The sequence below is a fragment of the Artemia franciscana genome, chromosome 4, assembly GCF_032884065.1.
Source record: "Artemia franciscana chromosome 4, ASM3288406v1, whole genome shotgun sequence".
NCBI lineage: Eukaryota > Metazoa > Arthropoda > Branchiopoda > Anostraca > Artemiidae > Artemia > Artemia franciscana.
The window spans coordinates 28,517,348-28,537,229 of record NC_088866.1 but is presented as its reverse complement, the minus strand read 5'-3'; the positions used below and the strand labels follow the sequence as shown (position 1 = coordinate 28,537,229).

The 19,882-nt window shown below is 35.9% G+C and overlaps 2 protein-coding genes across 6 annotated transcripts in view; one reads left to right on the top strand and one right to left on the bottom strand.

The window, feature by feature from the left end:
- The window catches only part of LOC136026256 (nonsense-mediated mRNA decay factor SMG9-like), a 104,871-nt gene that overhangs the window by 59,640 nt on the left and 25,349 nt on the right, over nucleotides 1-19,882 (top strand). The window contains exon 9 of one of the 4 annotated variants that reach the window (XR_010617250.1): nucleotides 3,694-3,993. Coding sequence is in view for 3 of the 4 variants with exons in the window: in XM_065702632.1 (XP_065558704.1) it covers nucleotides 3,694-3,847 (154 nt within the window). In the remaining variant the exon portion in view is untranslated. Of the gene's footprint in view, nucleotides 1-3,025; nucleotides 3,329-3,693; nucleotides 4,094-19,882 lie in introns of those variants that run through there. The other 3 variants (XM_065702632.1, XM_065702633.1, XM_065702634.1) reach the window with 3 other exon arrangements.
- On the bottom strand, nucleotides 8,786-14,441 carry LOC136026254 (uncharacterized). 2 transcript variants are annotated; one of them, XM_065702628.1, is made up of 3 exons: nucleotides 14,337-14,441; nucleotides 13,121-13,253; nucleotides 8,786-10,837 (listed from the first exon to the last, which is right to left on the bottom strand). In XM_065702628.1, the coding sequence occupies exons 1-3, from the start codon at nucleotides 14,394-14,396 to the stop codon at nucleotides 8,832-8,834; spliced, it is 2,199 nt and encodes a 732-aa protein (XP_065558700.1). In that variant the 5' UTR covers nucleotides 14,397-14,441; the 3' UTR covers nucleotides 8,786-8,831. The 2 variants fall into 2 exon arrangements, with proteins under 2 accessions (XP_065558700.1, XP_065558701.1); XM_065702629.1 differs by having other exon boundaries at nucleotides 14,405-14,436.

The window sequence follows — 19,882 nt, the reverse complement described above, 5'->3', positions numbered from 1 at the left end:
TAATTTACGATTGGGTGATCGGATCTTAATGAATTTTGATATTTAGAAGGACCTCGTGACTCAGAGTTCTTATTTTAAATCCCGACCGGCATTAAGCCTCCATTTTCGTTTTAAATCAATCTACTGATTCTTAGAATTTTGCTAGAGCTCATACCATATGGGCTCTTGGCTCGTCCGGCCTCATCACAAGTGCCATATGAGCTCTTAGCTCTTGTTATTATCAGATAAATGTCCCCTGTCTTATACATAGATTTACCTGTAAAATAATTTTATCTAGCCGTTAAACTCTCGTACAGACTAGCCTGTTTTCAATTTAATAGCTTCGTAAGAGGGAATCAATTTGTACTGAAGCTCTATTTTAGTCTTTTCATGGGATAACGAAATCAAGCCATTGAAATATAATTTACGAGTAAAGCAAATTCAATTTTGGGTTACCTGTTGATTATATTGCCCCACGGCGTCACGTGATGGTGAACGAGGTGACCTTATCTCTTTTCTGTATATACGCTTTTAAAGTTAGTTCGCTTTCAGAATTCAGCTAATTGACATTGGAGTTGACATTGGTAATAAAAGTGAGTTATTTTCTACGACTGTATTAGATTATATTTTGCGAACCCTGGTAGGGATAGGAAGAGAGTATTGAGAGTTATCGTCATTTTAGTATCCACCGGAGTACCCGTCCCCTCCGAGGATATATTTATTAGTGGTGACACAGATCGTGGTACCTTGGTCCAAATAGTGTGGCAATTAATCCCCCCCCCCCGGAGATTGTACACTAGTCATACCCAAACTGGTTAAAATATAAATGCTGGAAGAGCTCCTAAAACTCGTGGTCTGTCCTGACCATGATACCATACCCTAGTACCATCAGTGGTGGCAATGGTGGCGCTGTGCTGCGTAAACTAGTACTCTGCAGAGTACTAATACCTTTTCAAAACGGTTTAAAAAAAACTATGTACAATTTTTAACCAATAAATAGAACAAAAAGACAAGTTACACCTCTTTCGTTCACTTGTGTGAAAATTTTGAGCTAATAAAATTAACGAAATGTTTCCATATTAATGGAACACTGACATTAATGAAATATAACCCTTACAAATTTTCATTTGAACCTTTTTTCCATTTTTTTATGTCAACAAAGTATTTTTTTTTTAAAGTACTGTTTTTTCCTGACCGTTATTACCGTTATTTCAGGAAAGCATGGACATCCCCAAAGAAAACATGCAGTACTCTTATTATGGATACAGATATATATATATATATACACACACACATATATATATATATATATATATATATATATATATATATATATATATATATATATATATATATATATATATATACTCTATTTCCTGTATCTTGTTTCTCGACTTGCTGTTATTACGTAAATTATAATTTATGGGAGTTTGTTGGTATTAATGTGTCTGAAACGGACATTTATAACTCCTGTATAAAATCACACAATTCCTTTTCTAGTATTTCTGAATTTACTATTATTCAGAAAGGGGTAGACGTCTCGGAATAAAATATTCAAAATTCTTGTTTAAAATTGTATCCTTTACTATGTTTCTTGATTTACTATTATCCAGAAAATTATATACGTCAGCTAAATAGAATATACACAACTGCTGTATAAAATTGTACGGTTCTCTTTGTAGTGTTTCTGAACTTATCATTATTCAGAAAAGTATATGCATTTCTACATGCTGAACTCCTGTTTAACAATTGTATCCTGTATCATGTTTCTTATCTTACTATTGTTAAGTAAATCGTAAAAATTTTGGAACAGAACATGCACAGCTCCTGAATAAAACGGCACAATTCCTTTTCTAGTGATTTGAATTTCTCATGATTCGGAAAAGTATATGCCTCTGTAAAGAAAATATGTCGTACTCCTGTTTGAAACTTTATCTTTTACTGGTTTTTTCGACCTACCATTATTCAAAGAATAAGAAATGTGTGTTAAACAGAACATGAAAAACTTTTGTTTAAATTTTACAATTTGCGTGCCTATATTTCTGAGCTTACCATTATCAAGAAAAGTATATACGTCTCTAAAGAAATAATGTGGTACTCTTGTTTAAAACTTAACTTTTACTTCCTTTCTAGACTTACCACTATTTAGAGAATAATAAACGTCTATCAAACAGAACATGCACAAGTTCTGTTTAAATTTTACAATTCGCTTGCCTCTGTTTCTGAAATTACTATAATTCAGAAAAGTCTTTTGCCGTCTTTCTTGACTTACCATTATTTAAAGATTAATAAACTTCTGCTAAACAGAGCATCTATAATTTCTATGTAAAATTGTAAATTCGCTTGCCTGTGTTTCTGACATTACTATTATTCAGAAAAGTCCTTTGCCGTCTTTCTTGACTTACCACTATTTAAAGGATAATAAGCTTCTGCTAAACAGAAAATCTATAATTTATGTGTAAAATTGTAAATTCGCTTGCCTGTGTTTCTGACATTACTACTATTCAGAAAAGTTCTTTGCCGTCTTTCTTGACTTACCATTATTTAAAGAATAATTAACTTTTGCTAAACAGAACATCTATAATTTTTGTGTAAAATTGTAAATTCGCTTGCCTGTTTTTCTGACATTAATATTATTCAGAAAAGTCCTTAGTCATCTTTCTTGACTTATCATTATTTAAAGATTAATAAACTTCTGCTAAACAGAACATCTATAATTTCTGTGTAAAATCGTAAATTCGCTTGCCTGTGTTTCTGACATTACTTTTAATTAGATAAGTCCTTTGCCGTCTTTCTTGACTTACCATTATTTAAAGAATAATAAACTTCTGCTAAACTGAACATCTATAATTTCTGTGTAAAATTGTAAATTCGCTTGCCTGTGTTTCTGGACAACCATTATTCAGGAAAGTATATACGTTTCTAAAGAAAGCGTGCATAGCCTCTGTTTAAAATTTGACAATATTATTTTTTTTTGAAATTTTTAAAATATTTACTACGATAATATAAACTAATAGAGATATTTGAAATAAAATAAGGATTACAGGTTTTTATTATAGGCTTTCTTATGCTGCCAGAGTATGGGACACCATCAAGAAATCTCCATTGTTCATGGAATACAGCCGCCTTCTGCCGTAGCAGAACATGGATTGAATGTTATTTGCAGATTTTGAGTTTTTCATTTATCATTAAAGATTTGGCTGTGTGTGATAGAAGGCAGAAAAGCTGTGGAATCTGGCCTATGATTAAAGAGCTGAAGAAAGAAATTATGAATTTCCTAATTGAATTATTTCAACATGTTCTATGCTCTAGTGTCCAATTATTTGTCATTATATTTTTTTTTCTGGTAGCTTGCGGAATGCCTCCGGATTTGAAGGATGAGATTATTCTTATGATAGGCTAAAAAAAAAGGGTTATCATGAGACCGAAAAAAGAATCGAACATTACCTGCCAATTGACAATCAAAACTAGTAATTTAGTTTATTCCATCTAACATAGACGGAAAATCAGAAATAACTGGGGATCAGATGGATTCTTGTAGAGGGGATGGGCGTCAGCACTGGATACAGCACAACGCACTCTATTTCCCCTAAATAGAGGACTGCCACCAGCTCTTTTAACCTCAATATGTCTGCTGAACTCAGTGTTTTTGGTCTCACATTATAGGTTTTCACTGACTAGGATTTTGTATCCGAAAATGTCTTTTTTTTTAAGGTTAAATTGTTTGGCCCGAAGACTAACGTATTTCCTGATGATCAACATTCAAAATTCAGTAGAGGATAGTTCCTGCAACATTTGTCAAGCGATAATACTTGAACATATTTCCAGTCATAACGGTATCAAGTACTTAAGACGGTGGATTTACTGACTGTTTGCTTAAATCTAGAAACCATCACCTCTCCCATATAGCTTCCCACCATATCTGCTGAGCTCAATATCAATGGTACTGTAATTTGGGATATAATTTGGCAACATGGGCGCTTCGGAAGACGTTTAGACTTGAAGACGTGCAAGGTATCAGTTTTTCTTCGCATAACCTATAAAACCTCTAGTGACACTACATAAAGTGTTATATCGTGAATCTCTAAGCCATCATTAAGTAAACCTTCAATTATGTGCAAACAAATATTTTTTCCTACTTATAGTTAGAAAAGTTTGTGATATCGCACTGTTGGCAAAGATTGACCCGTGCTAATAACGACCAAAACTCTAGAAAAAGGATCTTCGTAACAGTAAAGGCATCATTCGAACATGTTTTTTTTTTATGGGGGGTTAAAAGGATTTCAACTTATCAAGTTTAGAACTACCCATCAAAATTACAAGCCTAAGAAAATGTGCCCATAAAATGTTGGAAAAAAATAAGACTGCAAACTATAATTTCTTGCTGCCCATGCATCTTTATTTTATTGCTACCTTTTTATTTATTATTGATTAACTTACTCAAACTTAGGTCTTCCCGCGCCTAGAGGCAGTAACGGTTGACGTCCAGTTCATCCGATCTGATGCCCTGGACCAGAGCTCATTCGGGGTAGTTTTTAGCTTATTGTATCGGTTTAAAATTTGACAATGTGGAAGATGGATCGAATAATTTCAGAAAAACAATTTGTGAAGTTGCTGATGGTGACAATTGTGAAGTTCCAAAACAATTTGGAAGAGTCCTAAGACTGCAACTAGGAATATTAGTGAAAAAGCTTTAGGTTTAATAGAGACTAGAAAGGGTTTATATAAGAATTATCGGAGTGATAGGTCGTATGAAAACAAAAGGAATGTAAAGAAAGTGGAGAAAGCATTAAAATATGAACTAAGGAGATGTGAAGTGGAGGCCATGGATAAAATTGCTGAGGATCTGGAAGATGCGGCTAGACGGCAAAATAGTAAAATATTATACTGGCATGTTAATAAATTGAAAGGGCGTAGCCAATCCGACTAGTCCCAGTTAAAGATAGAAGTGGGGCCACATTAGTGATAAGGACAAAGTTAAAGAAAAATGAGTGGAACATTTTGAGAATGTGCTAAACCGAGATACAGTTGCAGGAAAAGATATAGATGAAAATGAAAAACTTTGTGATACCTTGGATGTGAAGGAAGATTTGTTTAGTGAGGAAGAATTAGCGACAGCACTAAAAGGATTAAAAACTAATAAGGCTCCAGGTGCTGATAGTATGATTAATGAGTTTCTTAAATATGGTGGCTCTGAGGTTAGGAATAAGCTACTGAAGATTATGAACATGATTTTTGAAAAAGGGGAAGGACCCAACGATTTTAAGAAAACCTTAATTAAACCACTGTATCAGAAAGGTGACAAGAGTGAGTGTCGTAATTATCGAGGCATTAGTCTGGTCTGAGTAGGTAGCAAGTTACTGAGTAATATGATACTTTTTAGACTGAGAGATGCTGTAGACAAAGTTTTAAGGGAAGAACAATGCGGTTTTAGAAAAGGTAGAGGATGTGTCGACAAAGTTTTCACTCTTAGGCTAATAATTGAGAAGTCCCTTCGCTGTCAAACACCTCTGGTCCTCAGTTTTATCGATTATGAGCAAGCTTTCGATTCTGTTGATAGAAGAGCGTTAACAAAGGTCTTATCGTTATATTGTATACCAGAAAAACACATTAAAGTGATTTGCGCTATGTACGAGAATAATACTGCTGCGGTTAAGGTAGGAAATGAGGTTAGCTACTGGTTTTGTATTAAATCAGAAGTTAAGCAGGGTTGTGTTCTATCTCCCTTTATATGGATCATTTTGATGGACTTCTCTTAAGGAGCACAGGAAAGACATTGGAGACCACGGAATCAAATGGGGAGGAAAAACGCTCCTGGACTTAGATTATGCTGATGATTTAAGCATATTAGATGAAAGTGTGAGCAAAATGAATGAAGTTTTAGAGGTTTTGCGAGTTCAGGGTGCTAAAATAGGCTTGAAAATTAATGTTAAGAAGACTAAGTCACTAAGCCTAGGAATAAGTGAAGATGAACAGGTGGCATTAGGTAACGAAAAGATTGATCAGGTTGGGAGCTTCAATTACCTTGGTAGTATTATTAGTAAAGATGGTGGGAGCAGTGAAGATGTTAAAATTAGAATAGCTAAGGCTCAGGGTGTTTTTTCACAGTTAAAAAAAAGTTTGGAAGAATAGAAAGATAAGTCTGCAAACCAAGATTAGAATATTGGAAACTACAGTGATGACAGTGGTCAAATATGGTTCTTAATTATGGGCGCTCCGAAAAGCAGATGGAAATTTACTAGATGTTTTCCAGAGAAATTGCCTACGGATTGTTCTGGGTATCCATCTGACTGACCGTATTTCAAATAGTAGGTTGTACGAAAATGTGGTTCAATCCCGCTTTCTAGGGCTATAATGAAAGAAAGGTTGAGATGGCTAGGCCACGTTATACGGATGAAGGATGACATATTACCGAACATTGTCCTTTTTGGCCAACCGTCTGGGGCTACACGGAAAGCAGGTCGTCCTTGTCTGTGATGGGAGGATGTCATAAATAAAGATTTAAAGGAAATGGAAACTTCCTGGAAAGGTGTTGGCCTCAGGCGGCTTGGTGCTGCAGTGAGTTATTAGTTGTGGTAGTATTAGTAGTATAGGTTTTAAGGGAAAGACTTAGTGTTCTGCACTGTCCTCCCCTCCTTCGAACACCGGAGGAGATCCAAGGTCATACATCGTGTGGCAGGCATCCTTTATTCATGCAGATCATATGCTCCTATTATCTCCATATCCTCATTCTAATCTTGTTTATCACCAGTGGCTAGTATTTAGCCTTATTTGGGCACTCGTCACACTGTCGGTCCTGTGGATCGTGAGGATTTTACGTAGGAAATTGTATTCGAAGCTGAGTAATTGTTTTTCTGCATTCTTTGAAAGGCTCCATATCTCGCATCCATACATAAGTACAGATAGTACGTTACACCTAAATAGTTACTATATTATTAAATAAACCTTTATCTGTATATTGGGAAATAACTCCACATAAATTTCCACTATATAGATACCAATATGCCTTCAGTGAGTCACATAGAGACTCGCTCTCATAAAGAGGAGACAGATTTAATTGTTTTCGCATTCCCTTTCATTACAAGTAATCGATGGAGTCCTTCTAAACTTCAATGAGTTATAAGCTGCTCACTAAAGAGATGAAAAATACCGCCTTTGGTATTTTGCTGCCTCAAACAAGGTTTTGTTTTGTGCTTGTTATGCTTTTCATTCTCTTGACTTTTTCTACGACTCTTTGACTTTCATTCTTTTTTTACGTTTTGGTGGGGGGGGGGGGGTTTACTACTAGACTGGTGTCGAAATTGTTTCAATGTCACTTTTTCATTTTGTATTTGGTACGGTAGGTTAACGAAAGAAGTTTGAATGAATTTTGGCGCTTGGCTCTGCCCGTGATCATTTGATGGTGGCTCTGGTAAGACATAAGTAATTAATCGGATTAACGACGCTTCTTAACTACTAAGGTCTCTGCGTTGGCCCTGCAGTGTGTTGCTACTGCAAGGTTCGTTCTCTGGGCCCCGTAATACCAATACCAAAGTTTTACAAGTTTCAATATTCTGCGCCACGAAGTAATAGAGCTATTAAACACATTTTGAGGGTCAAAACCGTAAATCTGAGACTCGGTTCCGTATTTTTGACACCAAATGGTTATAGAGACCATCACTACCCATAGAATTAGAAAATGAAGTCGAAGGCCAATATGGTAGGGTCCTATGGGGCTAGATTTTTTCAAAGGATTTTGGTAATTGATAGTAACCTAATTGTATAAATACTAGGTTTATCAGTGGCTTATAACCCATTAGTGTCAGAAAAGAAAATTTTGATTCGCAGAGCTTGCTAGTGAGAAAAAGCAGGCGTCGACCATCATAATATGTATGTATGAGGTAAATATCTCTGCAATTTTTATGTAGTGTCATAACTATTTGTATAACTTAGTTTTATAGTCTATATTGTTTGGAGTTAGAAAAGAAATAGAATATCACAGCCTGTTGATGGAAAATGAGCTCCCACTTTCTTGGGTCATAACAAAACAAGTAGGCCATGTTTTGCAGATGACAGACTATAGGTCACCAAAAGTGGTGCTTGTTGGCAATTCAGCTGGGGCCAAACAAAAAGCACGATGTCCATATGTGTGGTTGGAAGAAGCCATAAGAAAGGATTTAAAGAAGTAGTAACGCCAAGAGAAGGAGTAGCGTGAGACCCTGAATAAAGCAGGGTAGAGGATGAACGACGTAGCTTTATTGGCCTTTTGTGGCTTGGTGTTGTGATGGGTTTTTATTAATAGAAGTATCATTATATGTTTGATAACTCTACAAGTAGACTAATTCTTTGCCTAGATTTTTTTCTGAGATACCTGCTTTTTCGCGAACATTTGCCTGACTTCATGAATATGTCGGAAGATTGTCTAGAAGTGATTATCAAGGTGCTCTTGCCTTTTCTTTCACTCTCTTTTCTCCTCTTGTTTCCCTTTTTTACTTCCTTTCGTTATATTCCCAACTCTCTTTATCTATCTTTCTCTCACCCTCCCTCTCCTTGTTCAAGTGCCTTCTGATGAGTTTTGTCTGATTAATTTATTTTATTTGTGTTTTTTAGTTTATTTAGTTTACTTTTCTCCCTCCTCGCTTTCTCTCCATTTCTTCCCCCCTCACTCTGTCTTTCCCTCTCTCTATCCTTCTCTCATCCTCATTATCCCTTCTCTTAGTTAAGGTTTAGAATAAGGAATTGGATTTTCGGTCCTTGGCAATTTGATTGAGCTTTAATCAACCCTAAGGTATGACAGGTTTCAAGACGCTATATATCAGAAGAAATGTGTTGGTCATAAATATATACTTATTTATTATACATATTATTAAATATTAATAAGGGCGACGAAAGAAATTAGCAAAAGCTTCAAAAGGAGACTTCCTATATGGTCTGCGTCGATGGGGCGTGTGGTGAAGTTGATTTTGTGGTCCAGGGTGCTCTGGTCTGTCATAATATGGTGGTCTTGGCAATACACCAGGGCCTGGTCTTTTCTCTCCGTTACTTGGAGTTTTAATTGTTGCAACTTCGTGTGGTGGTTTTGAAAAAACTACATCGTAATGTGGCCCGCTGCTTATCTCCTCATCGTCGTCGTCATGAAAAACGTCTGTCGGCTTAAAACCGGGTGGCAAGATGTTATCTGGATGGTTCACGGTCTTCAAATCTTCATAATTTTGTGATTGTTGTTGTTTTTCAGAATCTTTTAATTGGCTATTTGGAAACTTTGATTCTTCTTTATATATATAAAAGTTATTAGAATGACTGTTTTCTTCGTATTCTAGCGGTCTACCTAACGGAGAAGCAGTCTTTCCCTCCTGGTCTTTGATTCTATGATGTTCTCTATTATATTCTACCACTAAACGTTCTTTATCAGGAACAGACTGAGGCTTCTGATTATAGTTCACGTGCTTTGGTCTTATTGGTTCCTTTTTTCCTGTTACAGTGGGTTTATTTTGTGCTCTGTACATAATTTCAGGTTCATGATGGTTTAAATCTGCATGACCATTGTCGTTTTCAGGCTGAAACTTTGGGGCATGAAAAGAATCGCCAAGAGTCTCGTCAGAGTCTGATATTGCCTCTGGATACTCATGGTGATAGACATATGCCTGACTATTGTATGGCTTAGGGTGAGATGTACCGATGCCATTTAAGGGTGATATTATAGGCTCATGCAGGAGTTTGCCATTATCTGTCGTATGGTCGTCATCGCTGCTATCCTTTTCAGGGAAATGGTTAGGATCACTACCAAATAAATAGTGATTTTTTTCGTCGTTGTCTTGGATGTCTTTGTTCAAGCGATAGTTGTGATTGGGACAATTTCTATACTCGTCTCTTGTCTTAACTGTGGGATGATCATACTTAATGTCGTTCACATACTCACCCTTATCATCTCCAGGATTGTCATCTTGAGAATAGATACTATTTTCATCTTGAGACTCTAAGCTTTTGCTTTCATCGTAATTTTCATGTGAACTGTCATGACCTGGTTGAAAATAATAATCATCTTCAGGCTTTGATTTTATATGAGCTGGATCTTTAGACTTTGGCTTTTGTATTTGGCTTTCTTCGACATCTGGGACTCGGTAAATATAGTCTGTATCCTGGCTGTACAATCTACTTTTTACCGGGTATGGTCGCATAGCTTTCTGGCTATGCAATCGATCAGGCTGAGAAGGCCTGAAATCAGTTGGCTCGAAATCACCTTGTGGTTCGTTCTTCGTGATATGTGAAGTTAGATCAATGCTATTATCTAGATTATGTTGTGATGTCTGATCATAGTAATCATGAAGATCATCGTGATCCTCCTCAGAATGAGAGTGGCCTGCCTGTGACGCACTGAGGAAGTCAATCGAAGATGTTGTCGAGGATTCAGTGTGTGAGTTTTCCGAAGAGTAATCTTGTTGTTCAGGACCTTTCCCGTTAAAACGAATTTTCAAGGAATTATCTTCTATAATATTAACTTTGGCATAGCCTTTTTTTGGTAGATTGGTGTTAAATTCGCTACTATCATATTCTGATCCCGACGTCGTAGTTTCTAGCAGAGGATAGTCATGCTCTGGCAGATTCAGTGCTTTCAGCGAATCTGGAAAGCTGTTGTTGGGAATATATTGAGGCTGGTTTTTCACAAGATGATTTAACCCATAATGATGCTGATGATGTGGATAGTTGTTATAGAAATTTCCAAAATCAAGATTCCCTGCTGTTTGTTGCAAAGTATTCGTGACGTCATTTAAGCCAAAATGATAGTTTGGGCTATGTGATGGTTGGTTGGGAAAGGTTATCCTAGAATTTTCAAGAAGCAGTTTTGTTTGAATGGGTGATTCGTAATTCAAGTTTAGACCTAGAAAAAAAAAATAAAATAAATATGGCATTTCGACAAATAGAACTTAGACAAATGTAGATGTAAAGTAATTGTTTTTTTTTTAAACAAAATATTTACTAATGCAAGATGTTGGTTTATATTTTTCGCTTGAAAATAGAGAGTATTATCCTCACAGCTCCCCACTTTTTATACTAAGCTTAGCTTGCAGGTTACTGACAAGGTATTGGTAATTATAAGTGTTTTTTTTACCCAAACGACTCAACGCATTTGATTCAAAATTCAAATGCTGAAATTAGGTTTGCCTCTGTAATTATCTGGCATATGTGACTAATTGACTGGCGACTAATGTGGACCTAGGGTTAGCACTTTTGTCTTTTAGTGCTCCGTTTTGTTATCGTTTTTTTAAGCAAGAAGTTTTTAAATGGAAGATATAAGTTCATGTTTTTCTCTTGAAAATAGAAACCTTTTTTTTCAAAGCAAAATTTTTAGAAAAAGTAGGATCTGAGTTTATGTTTTTCGCTTGAAAATAGAAAGCAATTTTTTTAACCAAGAAGTTCTTTAAAGATGTAAATATGTTTTCACTTATAAATAGAAATACATATCCTCACAGATCTCTACTCTTTATGCCAAAGTTGTAACTTTCAATTTACTGAAAAGGCACTCGAGTTTCTCGAATTAGTATTTTGTTTAACTAATGTCTCTTGACGGATTTGGTCGAAAATTAAACTACTAAAAATACGTTTTAACCTGAAACCCACCGCTTTGGTTCAAATTTAGGTAATTATGAGGTTTCATTCTCTAAGATCTCTAGAAAAAAACGAGAAAAAAAAGAAGCGCATGTTTAAAAATGAGTATTAATTCGAGTAAAGTCAAGTTAATCTCTAGCAGGGAACGGATAAACAGGATGCAAAGAAAGGGGACTGAGTCAGTTGGCAGTCACTTTGTATCTTGAGCACTTTCTGCGCGTTTTTGTTTTCGCTTTCTCATGGAAAAACTCGCACTTTCTAAATTTTATATTATTTTAGCTTTCTTCTGCAAAGAAAAGTTTTCTCATTAGAGGGGGGGGGGGGTCTGACCCTTTTGAACTATAGATATGGAAGTGAAAGTATCAAATTTCATTATTTATTCCGCTGTATGTTACAAAGCTGTCTTGGGAATAATGACTACTAATCCTATAATCTCACATCTTGGGAATTTTTGAATAATATTTGGGAGGAATCATAGATCTGGTTGCGTTCAAATTCTTTAACGGATGCAGGAAGACATATCCGGAAAAGTAAGGTTTGAGTTTAAAAATAAACATTGACATTTAAATTTTTCTCCGTGTTAAAAAGACGTTTTACATAACAAAAAAAAACTTGAAGTGGTAACTTCAAGTTGTAACATGTTTTAGTTGGACCAGACCCACATATTTTCTAGCTCCTATATCCCCTCCCTCTAAAAACAAAACATGGGATACCTTTGCTTTCTTAACTCCCCCTTCACAAAGCTCTAAAAGTTTCAGCTCGGTCCCAACAATTTGTACTTGGGTTGTTGCCCACATGACATTTTCACGTTCTACATATATGGTCTCTTTTTATTTATTCCTTCCCTTCCTCCTCCCCCTTAAGTTGAAGTCCAATGTGTATTTCACCCTTAAACAACCTTTGAAACTTTTGTCCAACATCTAAGAGAAACCAACGTGAAAAAACGAAAAAATTGATCGAGGGGGGGGGTCCAAATAGGCTATTAAAGCCAGAAGTATTAAAAATATAATTTAAGAACCAAAACCGGAAGTTTGATTTTGTAATAGCAAACATGCGATGGCCAAAGGCCTGAGTTGCCAACTGTAGCACGAGACGCGAGTGAAGGAGGTCAGGTCACGCTATGTTTGTGAAGGCCAAGTGCCCGAGCGAGCAGAAGGAGATGTCAGAAGGCCCGTGAAGCAGGCTTTTTGTAAGCCAAGAGGTCTGTGAGGCGAATCTTTTTGGCTAGTTGATTATATAACGCTGACATAACCAAATTTCAATGATGGGAGAAAAATACCTTTCATCCAGAATTGGGAACATCACTTTTTTTAGATTTTTATCTCCGGCTCTTGCTTCTTGAGAGTTTCAATGGTTGCTCTCTAAGTTCAAATAAAAAAAGAAAAATCAAAGCTGAGAGTCAATATTTTTCCTAGAAGTAAGGAAATTTTTGTCTCTGTTCCCAAGGAAAACCTCTGTTTCTACACATTCAGAAAGTTTTTTGCTTTATGAGGGATGGTCAGCTGTTCCTTCTGCCGTACGCAAATGTTTTAGGGGAAATACTGATTTTACTTACCAATATTTGAATGAGTGTCAATATGGTTAGACAGATGATGGTGATAGCCTGGAAAGTGGTCATCTTGATCAAATGAATAAGGTTTTGAATGAAGGTTGTAGATACTGTGTCCAAGAACGTCTATTGCTGCAACCTGGAATCGAAAAATTACTCTTATTTTAAGCGTATGAGCTTGAATATGTGGTCATGTGCAGTATATACCCCTGTATATATACCAGTATATATATACCAGTATATGCCTGTATATATACAAGTATATGCCTCCTCCTTATTTCATATATTCTCCTTATTTCGTTTTATATCGTACCCTTATTTTGCTGTTGCAACTAACAATGTTCTAAAAATTAATGTAAAAAATCCTAATTTTTTGTTTTTGGAATCCAAGATTAGTCACTCTAATTTCCTGAGAGTGTGATTTTCTTAGTTTTTGATTGATCTAACACATGTAAATACGTTGTAACCTTTTTTGGCTGTTTTTCAATGGTGTAATGCATGAACATTTAAAAACATCCACACACATTTATTTCTGGACTATCTTACCCTGTGTAATGATATGATATAAATACACAGGGTAGGATATCCCATGTAAAACCTTACTTATATCCTCAATTATTATTGGTACAATTTTTTTTTCAGTCTTATAAAAAAAATTTGACCCGTTACTTTTACAATTACAATAACAATACAATTTCCACTTTAAATGATATGAAAAGTAATAAGTTAAATACTCACAACAACCAGCTGACTAACATTGCGCTCAAAATGTTTTCAGCAAAAGGCGAGCAAAACCTTATTGTAAAGATTGAGGGCTCAGGAAGGGGGAGCAGCCCCCTTAAGTTCAAAATAAACTTTTCAATTTAATTTTCAGTGTCTCTCGTTACTTTCATGTGATTTTTTTTATAGTCACAGGAATAGCGTAGTTTAGAAGAGGAAATTAATGTGTGCTTCTTTTTTCCTGTAGAGGCATTGGCCTTATTTTTAATCCATTACTATTATTACATAAAAAAACTTGTTTTTTCTTCTGAAAGTAAGCAGCAATATTAAAACTTAAAACGAACAGAAATTATTCCATGTATGAGGAGGGCTGCCCTCTCTTCCTTCATCACATACGAAATAACACAGGTAACATGTAAATTGAAAAATCTTATAAAATGTATATTGGAAAAGTATTATTATTGTTATTGTTTTCGTTGTTATGATTATTATCATGGACTACCTCTGGTATTGATTGTATTATCCAAACTGAAACTGTCACTATAATCTTGGTTATTAGCATTTTCAAACTATATTGTCACTGGAGCTATAATTCATTTGATCATCTGTTGCTTAATGAAATAAGATTTAGTAATTTCTTACGGTTCATGATACTCTGGTAAAAAAAAAACTTTCCCTTTTACTAAACCTATGAAAATGAAATCTTAATTTGTTCCAAATAAAAACAATTCAATGGGCTTATCTACCTTTTCAAGCCTTGAAATTGTAACAGTTCTATTGTTCCGATTACCCTTATCGAAATTTATGTTGTGCTTTGTAGTTTAATATCGGATACGGAGTCAGTAGCCTATACAGGCACGTATGCAACATTAAAATATTAGAAATTGGGCGGGGGGGGGGCTAAGTCTTCAAGCAATAAAGTAGGAAGTTGTGAATAAAATAATTTATCATAAGAAATAAATAGAAATACAAATTAGAAACTAATTTGGAATTGTCAAAGATTACGCAATAAGAGCAATAATGGATTGCGTAAGTAAGAAACGAATCAGAAGAGATTCGTAAGCAAGCTTTTGAATAAGGACAAAAATCAAACAGTTCGTGGTAACGAACCTTAGCAAGGAGTGACCCGGCTCAATAGTAACCGAAACTCTAAAAAATGGAATTTTGATACCAATAGTTGCATCAAAAGATTTGCATTTCAATGCTGATTTTGAATATATAAGTTTCATCGAACATCGGGTAAAACACATCGGGTAAAACGTTTAGTTTTACCCATCAAAAGTTACGAGCCTGAGAAAATTTGCCTTATTTTAGAAAATAGGGGGAAACACCCATAACAACCACTCATAGAATCTTAAATATCCCCATAACAATCTCAATTAAACACCCATAACAACCACTCATTGAATCTTACCAAAGATCCCACCATCAGATTCAGCGTATCATAGAACCGTGTATCAGCGTATACAGTAGAAGTTTCAAGCTCCTATCTACAAAAATCTGGAATTTTGTATTTTTTGCCACAAGACAGATCACGGATGTGTGTTTATTTGTTTTTTGTTTTGTTTTTTTTGTTTGTTTTTTTTTCCAGGGGTGATCGCATCGACCCAGTGGTCCTAGAATGTCGCTAGAGGGCTCATTCTAACGGAAATTATAAGTTCCAGTGCCCATTTAAAGTGACCGAAAAAATTGGTGGGGAACTAGGCCCCCTCCCATGCTAATATTTTTCCTTAAGTCAGCAGACCAAAATTCTGAGATAGCCATTTTATTCAGTATAGCCATAAAACGTAGAAACTATGTCTTTGGGGACGACTTACTCCCCCACAGTCCCCGCGGTAGAGGCTGCAAGTTACAAACTTTGACCTGTGTTTACACATAGTAATGGTTATTAGAAAGTATACAGACACTTTTATGGGGATACTTTATGTTTGGGGGAGGGGGAGGGGGCTATGTTGGGGAACTTTCTATCGAGGAATTTGTCATGGGGGGGAGACAATTTCCATGAAGGGGGTGCAGTATTTTTTAGCATTTTTTTAAAGAGCCATGAAAAATAAATATGAAAAAGTTTCTTCAACTGAAAGTAAGGAGCGGTATTAAAACTTAAGACGAACAGAAATTATTTCGCATATGAGGGGTTCACCTCCTCCTAATACCTCGCTCTTTACGCTAAAGTAATTCTATTAATTTCAACTATTTATTCTACGGCCTTTGTTATTCAGGGGTCATTCTTAAGGAAATAGGACAAAATTTAAGCTTTAGTGTAAAGAGCGAGGTATTGACGAGGGGGCGACCCCCCTCATATACATAATAAAAACATACGAATTTAGAAGTTCGTCACGTAAGTTAATTCGTAAGTTACGTATATTTTTACTAGAAAAAAAATTGTTCATATAATTAAAAGTTCTAGTTGTCTTTTTAAGTAACCAAAAAATTGGAGGGTAACTAGGCCTACTCCCTCGCTCCTTTTTTTCTCAAAAATCGTCCGATCAAAACTATGAGAAAGCCTCTTAGCCAAAAAATAAATTAATATGCAAATTTCGTTTTAATTATTCAAGTTTTTTAACTGAAAGTAAGGAGCGACATTAAAGCTTCAAACTATATTAAAACTAATAGTTGTTCTCATCCTTCAGACGCACTCGAAGCAAGATTGAAGTTCTTTTGTTTTGATTTTTTTTTTCATTCTCTCTCTCTCTTTTCCCCTTGTTCAGATGCTTGCTTACGAGTCACTTCTGATCCGATTGCATATCCTTGTGGCCTCCGGGAAGGTTTCTTCCCTTGAAACTTCAAGATTAATTTTTATAAATAACTTCTTATTATGGAAAACGATGCCTTTTATCTGATATATGAAAGACTTTACCCCCCCCCCTTCCAAGTAAAAGAAAGGACGTAGAACACGTTCCTATGCAGACTGCTAACTCTGTATCTGATCTTCAACTTTTAAGCATAACATTAAACTTTTATTAGCCTCTTTTGAGCCATATTATCAGTTTTCATTCAGAGTTCAAGGAGTCAACAACAAAACCAGATTTCATTTCTTTCGGATTACATCCATGCTTACATTTAGACAAATTGTGTAACTTTCTGAAAAATTAAAAAAAAGAGGTAATTTTAACTTACGAAGGAGTGATCGGATCTTAATGAAATTTGATGTTTAGAAGGATATCGTGTCTCAGAGCTCTTATTTAAATCCCATCCGGTGAAGGGGAAGCTGGGGGGAACCTAAAATCGTGGAAAACGCTTAGAATAGAGGGATGAGGATGAAACTTCGTGGGAAAAATAAGCACAAGTCCTAGATACGGGATTGACATAACCGGAACGGATCTGCTCTCTTTGGAGGAGTTGGGGGGAGGGTTAATTCTCAGAAACTTACGAATAGTTGACTTACGAAAGAGTGATCGTATCTTAATGAAATTTCATATTTAGAAGGACCTCGAAACGCATATCTCTTATTTTAAATCCCGACCGGATCACATGTCATTAAGGGGGGGGATCTTGGAAAACGCTTAAAGCGGAGAGATCAGGATGAAACTTGGTGGAAAGAATAAGCACAAGTCCAAGATAGGTGACTGACATAACCATACCGGATCCTCTCTCTTTGGTGGAGTTGGGGGGGGGGGGATTAATTCGGAAAAATTAGAAAAATGAGGTATTTGTAACTTACGAACGGGCGATCAGATCTTTATGAAATTGGATATCTAGAAGGATCTTATGCTTTAGAACTTTCATTTTAAATCTCGACCAGATCCGGTGACATTGAAGGGTATCTTACGAATGAGTGATCGGATCTTAATGAAACTTCATATATAGAAGAAACTTATGTCTCAGATGCTCCATTTTCAATTCGAATTGGTTCCGGAGACATAGAGGGTTGGGGGAGGAACAGAAATCTTGGAAAACCCTTAGAGTGGAGAGATTTGGATGAAACTTGATGGGAAGAATAAGGACAAGTTATAGATACGAGATTGACATAATTGGTACGGATCCGTTCTCTTTGAGGGAGCTGGGGGGTTGTTAATTTGGAAAAATCAGAAAAATTGAGCATGTCTCAGAGCTCTTATTTCAAATCTCGACCAGATCTTTTGACATGGGGGGAGTTAGAGGGGGAAACTGGAAACCTTGGAAAACGCTTATAAATGTCGTAGATACGTGATTGACGTAACCGAACTGGATCTGCTCTCTTTGGGGGAGTTAGAAGGGGTCCAGTGATTTGGTGAGTTCGGTGCTTTTGGACATGCTAGGATGATGTCAATTGGTAAGCGTATCAGGGACCTGCACAAATTGACTAGATCAAGTTATTTTCCCCGATTCGACCATTTGGGGGCCTAAGGGAGAGGAAAAATTAGAGAAATTGAGGTATTTTTAACTTACGAGTGGGTGATCGGATCTTAAAGGAATTTTGATATTTAGAAGGATTTCGTAACTCAGAGCTCTTATTTTAAATCCCGACCGGCATTAAGCCTCTGATTTTCCTTTTAAAGCAATCTAATGATTCTTAGAATGTTGCCAGAGCTCATACCATATGAGCTCTTGGCTCTTTCGACCTCGTCACAAGTGCCATATGAGCTCTTAGCTCTTGTTTTTTTCAAACTTTGTGGCCATTTAGGTCCGTCTAACCAGCAAGTTGCAAACCAATCAAAAACTGGATGACTGAAAATATTCTTGGTTTAAAATTCTTAAATATTCTAGTGAAAATATTCTTTGTGATCAAAATATATGGCACTGCAGGTCTAGTTATAACGGTTTAAGACTGATAGTGACCATGGAGGCATACTATATTCCAAAGCATCAAACACAGAAGTTCTGTTAAATTGAATCCCAATTCTAAAGAATGTTATGGATCTTTATTGCAAAATCAAAGATAAAAAAACATGTTTTTTTTACTGAAAGTAGTAAAAATTTAAAAATTAAATAAAACATTTAAAAATTAAAACGAACAGAAATTATTACGTATATGAAAGCGGCTGTCTCCTTCTCAACGTCTCGCTCTTTACGCTAAAGTTTGACTCTTTGTCACAACTCTTCTTTTTAAAACAATATATACTTTAGCGTAAAGACCACGGCTTTGAGGAGGGGACAGCCCCTTGCATATACGGAATAATTTCTGTTCGTTTTAAGTTCTAATGTCGCTTTTACTTTCAGTTAAAAAACTTGATTTCTTATTCAATTTCTGAACGTTTTTCAACTAATGCAGGTTCAAATTTGGCTCATCGTACATCAACAATTAAAACAAAATTTGCATATTATTTTGGCAGATCTATTCTGTATGTGAAGGGTTTCCCCCTCCACAATACATGGCTTTTTACGCTAAAGCTGTTAGAACTTAAAAAAAAAAGATTCCTATTCTAATTAAACGGCCACCGTATTTCAATTTTAGTAAACAGTCAAACTTTAGCGCAAAGAGTAAGGTATTCAAAAGGGGGCAACCCTTCATATATGGCCTAATTTCTGTTCATTTTTCAAATAATGCCGGTAAGTCTGGCTCAACCTTTATGAAATATACTTCTTTCCCTCAAAGAAAATTCCTCTGTGAAAGTCTCATCCAACGTAAAGTGCACCCTCTTCTTTTCAAATTTCCTCCGGACAGTTTCATCCTCGCTGAGAATCCCTCCTCCTAGTAAAATTGCTTGTGGAGGATTCTCCCTGAAAAATTTTCCTTGGCATTCTTTCATTTGTTTAAGACTTTAATTTCTAATCAGTTTCTTGATCATTCCAGAAATGCACCCTTCCGTGGAGATTGTTTCCCAGAAAACAAAACACACGAAAAAAAGACCCTAAATAATTCCCCCGGAACATCTCCGTATAAAAATGTGTAAAGAGAATGAAAGACAATTAAAAAGAATTTCGTATAGTAATTCTGTCAACACCCCCAAGTGTAACATTTCCCCTGGAATATTCACTCCCCAGAATTTACCCAAGGAAAATTTCTCCTATAGAAATCCACCCCAAGCACCACCCTTCTCCCCAAAAAATGGCTGTATACTTCCAAATAACACATACTATATGTAAACAATGAGCAAAGTTCCCAACTTGCAGCCGTTCCTCCGGGGA

What these genes read in the sequence shown, in the direction of transcription:
- LOC136026254 (XM_065702628.1), bottom strand. Translation starts at nt 14,396, where the DNA reads ATGCTAATAACCAAGATTATAGTGACAGTTTCAGTTTGGATAATACAA. An exon ending in TAATACAATCAATACCAGAG is followed by an intron (nt 13,254 to 14,336) that starts GTAGTCCATGAT and finishes TTTCGATTCCAG; the next exon opens with GTTGCAGCAATAGACGTTCT. An exon ending in TGACACTCATTCAAATATTG is followed by an intron (nt 10,838 to 13,120) that starts GTAAGTAAAATC and finishes TTTTTTTTCTAG; the next exon opens with GTCTAAACTTGAATTACGAA.